This window comes from Cheilinus undulatus, linkage group 17, assembly GCF_018320785.1.
Source record: "Cheilinus undulatus linkage group 17, ASM1832078v1, whole genome shotgun sequence".
Classification (NCBI taxonomy): Eukaryota; Metazoa; Chordata; class Actinopteri; order Labriformes; family Labridae; genus Cheilinus; species Cheilinus undulatus.
The window spans coordinates 35,215,014-35,224,735 of record NC_054881.1 but is presented as its reverse complement, the minus strand read 5'-3'; the positions used below and the strand labels follow the sequence as shown (position 1 = coordinate 35,224,735).

General features: G+C 39.4%; 1 protein-coding gene across 4 annotated transcripts; it reads left to right on the top strand.

Moving 5' to 3' along the window:
- The first annotated feature begins 443 nt into the window (after nt 1-443).
- srsf9 (serine and arginine rich splicing factor 9) lies at nt 444-7,773 on the top strand. 4 transcript variants are annotated; one of them, XM_041810702.1, is made up of 6 exons: nt 444-561; nt 2,593-2,769; nt 2,922-3,118; nt 6,647-6,819; nt 6,900-7,117; nt 7,198-7,773. In XM_041810702.1, the coding sequence occupies exons 2-6, from the start codon at nt 2,612-2,614 to the stop codon at nt 7,208-7,210; spliced, it is 759 nt and encodes a 252-aa protein (XP_041666636.1). In that variant the 5' UTR covers nt 444-561; nt 2,593-2,611; the 3' UTR covers nt 7,211-7,773. The 4 variants fall into 4 exon arrangements, with proteins under 4 accessions (XP_041666636.1, XP_041666637.1, XP_041666635.1 ...); XM_041810703.1 differs by having other exon boundaries at nt 460-561; nt 2,590-2,769; XM_041810701.1 differs by having other exon boundaries at nt 460-561; nt 2,569-2,769.
- Nucleotides 7,774-9,722: the final 1,949 nt, after the last annotated feature.

Sequence of the window (9,722 nt, the reverse complement as noted above, 5' to 3'; positions counted from 1 at the left end):
CCTCTTCTTTATTTTAATTTTTGAAACAACACAATGCACATACACCCTCTGTATGTCGTGTGCCTTCATATATCGTATAAATAATCATGATGGGCCGCCATGGCCAAAAATGCCAGGGCCATTTTTTGCCCTGGGTGAGAGTGTTGATGGAGGTGCTAGGTTTGTAATGTGTACCAGTTAGATCCAGCCTTATATAAGGCCAATCCCATATCTACCCCTTAACCCTTCCCCTCGCCCTTAAAACAGAGGGGGGAGGACACAACATGCTAAAGATTCTCCAGCCTCCAGTTCTGGGTCTACTACAGCTCAGCTGTAGGGTTAAAAGCTAACCTTGCTGTCCAAGAGACAAGATTGAGTAAACCACAGCATGAATACGATGTCAACGTGTTCCTTTTTTCCCCCGCCAGGTGGCAGCAGCACTAAAATTACTGTCTGCTGGTAATGGGAAGTAGAAGAAGACACACAGCTATGCTAATGTAGCTAGCTGATACGGAAGCATCACAGTGTACGCACAAGTTTTATCTAATCTATTGAGAAAGGCGCCTTTTCTGGGCTAGAAAGGTAACGGAATGTGTTTGATATTTCTTGCTATACTCGCTGTGCGTATTTAATGTGTACTAAATAGGTCTTTACAGTTTTTAGTGCGATAAATATCAGTGTAGTTTCGCTGAGACATACACTCGTTAGCCTGATGGGCTGACCTTACATTACCAACAAAGAGACGGGAGCTAGCCTTTTCTGTCTTCACTTCCACGCCACGCTTTTGAAATGTAACAATTTTAATAAGTTATTTTGCTCTTTTAAAGACTAAATGTCCTGGTTATGTCGTAGAAATTGCATGTTAGCCACGTAGCCATTGCATTTAAATGCAGACCTTGGCTAGCTAACGTTGCTAGCTTTAACCGCCGAGGCTTTCATTAGGCTGCAACCTTTAAACTGATCCATAAAAGTTCATTAGCGTAATAAGTTTTTTTAAAGCAGGACAAGAAGCAAGCAAACATTATAAACTCTATGGAAAAATAAACCATAATCGAGTAATTTCCTTAGGCTTGCAGACAATGAAGAGAGTTCGCAGGTTCCATTATTAAACCAAGGCCGCTGAAACGTATTAAAATTCAACAAAATGAGCTACATTGACTTTATGTTCTGCATATGACGTTTCGTTTTTGAATGGTACTGAAGTACAGCGAAGGGTGACTTTATACACGTATTATATCTTCAAGGTGTTTCCTTGATGCATGCAGAGATTAAATAATACATCCAACTTCCTGCAAGTAGTTTTTAATACACCTCCGCATTTCATTGAGGCCACGTCAGAAAGTTAACCCCCATAAATTCTAGATTTATCCCGTACAAAGTGAAATATTTAAGCCCTTTCTTGCATTGATCTTGATGATTATAGCTTACAGCTCATGAAAATCAAAAATCCACAATGTCAAGATTAAGAATATTGCAGAGAAGTCCAATTTGCAAAGGTTTCTTGAGTCTTCATGATCCTGTTCTGGTTCAGTACACACAACCATGGGGAAGACTGCTGACTTGACTATTGTCCAGAGGACACCCTTCACAAGGAGGTTTATCCACAGAAGGTCACTGCTGAAAGGGCAGGCTGCTGTCAGAGTGCTGTATCAAAGCTTATTCATGGAAAATACAGAAACAAAGGGGATGAGCTCAGCCTTCAGAAAACTGTCAAACAAAGCAGATTTAAGAATTTAAGGAAGATTCACAAGGAGTGGACTGAGGCTTGAGTCAGTGTATTAAGAGCCACCACGGACAGATGTGTCCAGGAACTGGGCAACAAGCGCCATGGTCTGATAATAAGGCAATCTCAGTGCCAAGGCAATCCTGAACCGCAGATGTTATACGCCTCTCACCTGGGCTACATCACATTGCATCACACAGATGCAGCCATTAGTGCAAAAGGAGATCCAACCAAGTACTGAGTGCATAGATGAGCATCATTTTCCAGAAGTTCAACATATCTGTTTTATAAATCCTTTTTTGGACTGATGCTTTTTTGATATTCTAATATTTTGGGGCAGTGGATTTTTGATTGTGTGAGATGTTATTGAAATATTTCACTTGGTATGAGATTAATCTAGAATGTATTGAAGTTCAGCGTCTTGGATTAAATCACAGGCAAAATTGAACTTTTTCACAATGTTCAAATTTCTTTATATGCACATTAAGTATTTCTAAAATGGTTGTATTAGTACAGAACAAAAGTCATCAAATTTAAAACCTGTGCATGCATTTTTAAGATTTGAAAGAAAAGGGGCTGGTTCCTGTAATTTTGGCACCGACCTGCTTAGAACAGTTCAGATTTGTAACATGTAACTTGTTGGAAATGTATTACACTGTCTTTGAGTTTTCAGATTTGGATCCTCATCCCGAGTCATCTCCTTTCTTGTCGCTTACTACAATCATGGCTACCTCCCTATTTCATAGTGATATTTTTTTCTGAATTCAGGAATTTTAAGGCAGTTGGACTGGAACTATCTAAAGGATAAGAAGCACGTCCAAATCTTTTTTTTTTTCCAAAAAAAGAAGTCATCTTAAAGTCTGCAGTTTTCCCCCACTCTGTGTCAGCAGTGCCGCTCACTCAACCAACATGTCAGACGGTCGGATCTATGTGGGGAATCTTCCCATGGATGTCCAGGAGAGAGACATTGAGGATCTCTTCTACAAATATGGAAAAATCCGTGACATTGAATTGAAGAACAATAGAGGCACTATCCCTTTTGCATTTGTCCGGTTTGAAGACCCACGGTGAGTTTTAAGGATGGCAAGTCGAAACACATTCCTCATGTTGGACTCCTAAAGTTGACAGCAGGGAATGGATGGAGACGACCTCTCCAGGTCTATTTCCGCCACTGAAAGAGGCATACATTGGTAAGGAGTTCTTTACTCTCTTCTCTTAGGGATGCAGATGACGCTGTCTATGGAAGAAATGGATATGGATATGGAGACTCCAAGCTGCGTGTAGAATATCCTCGTTCCTCTGGCGCTAAATTTGGCGGTATGGGAGGTGGTAGTGGTGGTGGTGGTGGTGGAGGAGGACCCAGGGGAAGATTTGGACCCCCAACCCGGAGATCTGAATTTCGGGTCATAGTGACTGGTAGGTGGACATCATGATTCATAGGCAGTTAATGCTTTTTCACTCTAATGGCGTCCTGGAGGTCAAGAGGATATTTAGGATGGTGGATGTAAGAGTCCTAGGCAGATGCTTGTCTCTCTCTAATGGCGGATCAAAGGAAAACGGGACTATTAAAAGACCTCATTGGTACTAGGCAGATGTATTTCTGTCTCGTTCTTATGGCGGACTGGAGGACAGTGGGACAGGTAGAAAACCTCATGAGCTGAAGACAGATGCGTATCTCATGCTGGACAAGAGGACTGTTAGGAGACACTCAAGCTCAATTGATCAATTGATTCTATTTGTATAGCGCCAGTTCACAACCAATGTGAACTAAAGGCTCTTTGCAAAAAGAGCAGGTCTAGACTGTACTCGGTTAGATTATTAACAGAGATGAAACATTATTCCATCATGAGCACATCACTTGGCTGCAATTCACAACCGTATGTGACAAGGAAAACTTCCTTTATCTGGAAGAGACTCTGAATAAACCCAGACTCAAGTTGGACAGCCATTGCTGCAACTGTTTCAGTTTTAGGCAAACATCTTACTTCCTCTGATGGCGGACCGGTTGAGGAACTAAAGAGTCAAAGGCAGATATGTTTCCAGGCAGGTAGTAACAGGTGTCACAAGACATAGGCAGATACATTTCTATCTCAAGCCAGACTGGAACACAAAAACACTACTAGAGCATTTCAGGAGTCAGACCTGTTTCTCTCTTTCATGGCGGACAAGAGGACCAGTGGATGATTTCTAAAGTCATAGGACAATTAATTTCCCCAATCAAGGCAGACTGGAGGTCAAAAGGACTAAATAATGATTTCATGGGTCATAGACAGAGATATTTCTTTCTAAAGCCAATCTGGAGGACAAGAACAAGAGTAGAGTATGTCACGAGTAGTAGACAGATCTGTTTCTCTCTTTCATGGCGGACAAGAGGACTTTTGGATGAAGTCAAAAGCTGTAGGACAATAAATTTCCCCTATCCTGGCGGACTCAAGGCCAAGAGGACTAATTAAAGATGTCATGGACCGTAGGCAGAGATATTTTTTTCTCAAGGCAGACTTGAGGACAAAAACAAGAGTAGAGGATGTCAGGAGTTCTAGGCTGATATCTCTCCCTCTCTCTTAATGGTGGAAAAGAGGACACAAGGATGAGTAGATGATGCCATAAGTAATAGGCAAATATAATTCTCTCTCATGGCGGACTGGAGGATGAAAGGACTGAGAGGAGACGCTATGAATCGTAAACAAAAAGATTTCTGTCTTTGCTGGAGAACTGGAAATCAAGGCAATTAGTACATTTTTTCATGGTTTGTAGGCTATTTTTTTCTCGCCAAAGCGGAGGACAAAAACAGAAATAGAACATGGTAGGAGTTGTAAGCAGACATGTTTCTCTGTCTCTTGGCTGACTTGAAGACAAGAGGACCTGTAAAAGATGCCTTGGATAATAGCTATTTCTCTCCCAACCTAGACTGGAGGCCAAAAGGATAGTAAAAATATCTGAAGTTGTAGGAAGATAGAGGCGAATGGGTATATATCTCTATCATTGTGGATTGGAGGACAAGCGGACTAGTAGAGGACGTCATGTCTTAGGCAGACGTGTTTCTTTTTCTCATGACTGAGTGAAGGCCAAGTGGATGAGGTCAAATCAGGACTGTAACCAAACAAAAACTAAAACCACTCAAGTTGGCTACAAAATCCCACACATCAACTGTAACGACGGGTAGGTGCAATTTTATTACTGATTATCATTGCCTATTTGTCCTGTTCCATGTTTATCTCACAAGAATGCTTGTACTATTACACTGGTCCTCTTATCTAAGCCCAGCCTCAAAGTGTATGTCTTATGCATCAGTTGTTGCCTCACTTGACCTGTTTCTACAGCCCGACAATGATTAACTGTAAAAGGTGGCAAGTCAATGATTGAAGATGTAAGCAAACTATAAGTCCCAAACAGCTTCACTATAAGAAAACAGTTACACAACATGTTGTTGTAATGACAAAATAAGGTAAATGCAAAAGACGCTGCTTTAAAAATTTGAAAAGGAGTTGATTTGATTGACCAGTTTAAGTATCTCACACTACAGTTATGTTATAAACATATTATATTTCCACACACATGCAGGTCATAGTCATGCTTTGTTTTCCCTATATTTCATCTTTTTAGAGAGAAGGATGGGATTATTAGCCCCCCTATTTAAATTTCACTTTTTTAAAAGTATTTCCAAAATGCTGTTCAACAGAGAAATAAATTTTTAACACAGCTTTTCCAAACATCTTCACATTATTTTTGATGTTTACATTAGAATCTGATGTTTACATCAGACACGTCTCCTGAGGAATCCCAGCCCATTCTTCTTTGGCGAATCTCTCAAATTCCTCCAGATTTGATGGTCTTCTAGCATGGACCTTGGTCTTCAGCTCACTGCACAGATTTTCAATGCTTTTAGGGCTTTTGACAGGCCAGTAATGTTCGCTTTGGTCTTCTGTTGGTAGTTCTTCACCAGGCGCCATGTATGTCTTGGGTCGTCGTCGTGTTGGAAGACAAAGTGATGACTCAAACGCAGTTTTGCTGCTGACTGCTTGAGATTTTCTTTCAAAATCTTCACATATCCTTCTTTCTTCATGATTCCTTCCACTTTTACAAGATTCCCAGTTCCAGATGCAAGAAGCATCCCTGCAGCGTAATACTCCTGCTGTGTTTCACTGTGGGGACATTCTTTGGGTTGTACATCTCTCCCTTTTTTGTTCAAACAGAAGCAATGTCTGTATGACTAAAGTGCTCTATGTTGGTCTCATCTGACTGAAGGACATGCTTCCAGTATGCAGAATCTTTCTCCAGGTTGTCCCTAGTAGACTTCAGCCTGGCTTGAAGGTGTCTCTTCTGCAGAAGCTGACTTTTTCTTGGTCCATTCCCATCTTCTTTGAGACTTCAATTCATGACTTTGCAAAGTCCTTCACTATTGTCTAAACTGATTTATTTTGTTTTTACCATGATGCTTTCTCAGTGACAGCTCAGACCCTTACTGAAGTTTTTATACTGAGTGTAAATTGGAAGATAACCCTCAGTTTTAACTTGATTGATTGATACAAGCTCTGAGCATTACAAAGTGAAAGCACATCATTGTGCTGGTGGTTTGTACTATGGCTCAGCAAAAAGGTCAGTTTAATAATTTTGCCCAGGTAGTTTTTGGTTTTTGTGAAAAAATGGAAGCTGCCATCCACAATAAAACTAGGATGGTTGCAAAAGCTGTGTACAAAATTCCTTGCTCTGTTTAACAGCATTCCACGTTACTTTTAGAAGGGTAACGTTTTCATAGGGGCACTAATAATTTTTTCCTCATCTATACATATTTTTCCTAAACATTTGACTAAATGCCAAAGTCAGACTTGACTAAAATTTAGATGCTATAACCTTTGCAAAAATGTTCATTTCTGTCTTTGCTCTGTTTTAATTTATACTTAAGTTAAACCTCAGATATTTAGAACTTGTGATGTTTCTTCACAGGGTTACCACCGACTGGGAGCTGGCAGGATCTGAAGGATCATATGCGCGAGGCAGGGGATGTTTGTTTTGCAGATGTGCAGCGTGACGGAGAGGGAGTCGTAGAGTTTCTCCGTAGGGAGGACATGGACTATGCGTTACGCCGACTGGATCGGACTGAGTTCCATTCACATCAGGTAAGAAATAAATTTGATGAGAACGTAATTGTCAGTGTTTTACTGGCCCGATGAATAAATGTCTAACTTTTGTTTCACAGGGTGAGACGTCTTACATCCGCGTCTTTGAGGAGAGGGGCAACGCCAACTGGGGCCGGTCGCGTTCCCGCTCCAGATCAAGGGGTCGCTATTCACCTCCGTACCACAACAGAGGGTCTCCTCCCCGCTACCAGTCACCCCCTCGCCATGCAATGTCACGCCATAGCCCGCCGCCTCGAAGGCACCCTCCACAGCACAGCCCACCACCTCGTCACTACCGGTAGGGGGGCTTATCATTAATCGAGGAATTGAAGAGAATTTTTTGTAATTCAGCTTTTTATTTGATTTTTTAAACCCCAGGCCTCCTTCTTAGTGTACGTGATTATTTCTTGCTGCATACATTCCATGGTCGGGATCGCCTGAACACCCTCCTCCCCCACAGCCTTAAAGTTTTTTGTGTTCTTAAAACTCCCATGTGTTTACTGAAAGTGTCATTTGTTATCTCCCTTAGCAGAGTAAATGTGTTCTGTTGTCGTGTAACATTTAAGGTTTCTTTTATAAAGAAATCCTGGGTTATGTCATCCCTTGTAAGGAACCAGTAAACGTGTTGAAGGATACTATTTGAAACAAATGGCACCTCTCTGTGTAATCATGCTGAAGGTCCACTTCCTAAGTGTTTCTCTTTGTGCATCACATTTCTGTAGCTTAAAGTGTGAAGTTTTGCCAATTGTAGAACCAGTGAAGCATATCAATATCCTCTGATTCAAAATGTGTAGAAGCCTTTTTAGAGTAGTGACACTTTACGACCGTGAGCCACACCTGCCAGATGACTTTTTCATTGTGTAATGTTGAACAAGGTGGCCTGTCAGTGGATTATGATTTGTATGCATCTGTAATGTTTTTGTTGATTCTTTACCAATAAAATGCAAAATTTTATCATGTTTCTTTTCTTTTTATGCCTTCACTTTTAAAGGTCATAACCAAATTCACTGAAATGACCTTCAAAAGTAAAAGAACACATGTGAATATTGAACTAAAGCTAAAGAAGCCCTTCTACTTTTCCCGGGATATCTGATTTCTTCACAAAACTATGGGCCAGTTCACTTCACTTTAGGAAGATTTGTTTTACAGTGAGTGAGTTGGCTTCCTTTAGCACTAAGAGCACAGGATGAACTATGATAGGCTAAAGGCTCAAGCTCCAAAAGGTAACTGTAACAGTAACGGTAAAAGAAGATACAACAAACACTAACTCAAGTATGGTTGAAGCGTGAGTCTGAGAAAAATGTTTTTACTACACATTTTTACCTACTTCCTTACAATAAAAGATCCACATACATCAGGGGTCATCAATTACACTTGTACAAGGCCCAGCTTATATCTGTGCAGACACTGTGAGGGCTGGTGTGTTAAATAAACTAAATAAAAGAAACATTTTTGTCTAAGAAATTGTATTTTCTTTCAAATGTACCTTATTTTTAGCATTTAGCAGTGAACTTAGGGCTGCAGTAATCGATTCTGTTTGTAATCAAGTACTTTAAGAAGAAATAATCTAATTGCAAAAGATGCAATATTTCTTTGACCTGTTATGTTAACATAACACTTTAATACATTTTTTGTGCAGCAGAGATGTTCCACCCATCATACAAACATTTAAGTCATTTCTTTAGAATAGCTTGCAAAAATCTTGCTTTCCCTCGTTTTTAAGTTTTCTTAATCAAAATAAGAGTGGCATAAACATGATCATTCCCTTTAATGCAGCATTTCACATTGAATTTTCAATATGAGACAAAATAATTGCAATTAGATTTTTTTTCCAAAATTGTTCCACCCCACTGTAGTCTTTAAAATGTTCTGGTTAAAATACAGAATGATCTATTGCTTGTGTTGGCTGAAATATATAGGATGAAGAACTTAAAAAATAATTGCGCATTAAATTGCAATCTCAATACTGGAAAAAATACACAATTATTTTCTTAACTATTCAGCCCTTGTCAAAATCCTTAGAATCAGGGCTTTCTAGCGGTGTATAACTTGTGTTTACATTTTGTATATAGCTGAATAGTTGAAAGAAATATCTGCCGGCCCACCAGTTGGCCCTCAGATTTTTATGGGGTTAATTAAATTACAAAAATGGCAGCAGAAACTGTCACCCATCAAATAAGAAAAGCTTAGCATTTACAGCTGCTTTTTTGTCATTTAAGTGTCAGGTACACTTGAGTCTGCAAGCATTTCAGAAAAGCTTTTAAGCTTTAATTTTGTCTTTACTGCTGTGAATATTAGGCATAGCATGCTGCTCTTAACTGTTGTCTTAATGGGGGCACTACATTTTTGGCTTTTCTACATTCTGAACAAGCTAGTTTCTATGAAGTTTCCTCAAGTTTTGTTGGAAAATCCTCCAGAGCAGTGAGAGAAAAAAGGGTTTGTAAAGTTCAGAAAATACCTATTTGACTTTTCTGAATCAGGGATGGAGTCGTGGCCACCACTGAATGATAGAAAGCATTTTAATAACATCTTCTACTCTCCATTTCTTCTGTTTCACTGGCACCACTAAATGTGAGGAATAAGAACTAATGTATTTTCCTGCATTTTTCACAAGCAAACATTGCAAACTTTGGGACTTAAAAGTTGTAATAAAAGCAAACATGAGGCACATGAGATGCAAAATATAATATTTTTAATACGCAATAAATTAATTGTACCAGGTGACAATCTGAGAAGACACAAAAAAAATAAAAATATATTTCCAATGGCATATATATATCTTTTAACTCTGTTCCTTTTAGCCAGATTAAGCCCATATACAGACATTGTATTGCATTTAATCATAATATATGTTCGCTTAGATATACAATAAATCCATTTCTTTAAACACATTTTACAGAAAA

Bases quoted from the DNA above. Each gene is read 5' to 3' on its own strand.
- srsf9 (XM_041810702.1), top strand. From the start codon at position 2,612: ATGTCAGACGGTCGGATCTATGTGGGGAATCTTCCCATGGATGTCCAG. The intron at 2,770-2,921 runs GTGAGTTTTAAG...CTCTTCTCTTAG, and splicing joins GTCCGGTTTGAAGACCCACG to GGATGCAGATGACGCTGTCT. The intron at 6,820-6,899 runs GTAAGAAATAAA...TTTGTTTCACAG, and splicing joins CTGAGTTCCATTCACATCAG to GGTGAGACGTCTTACATCCG.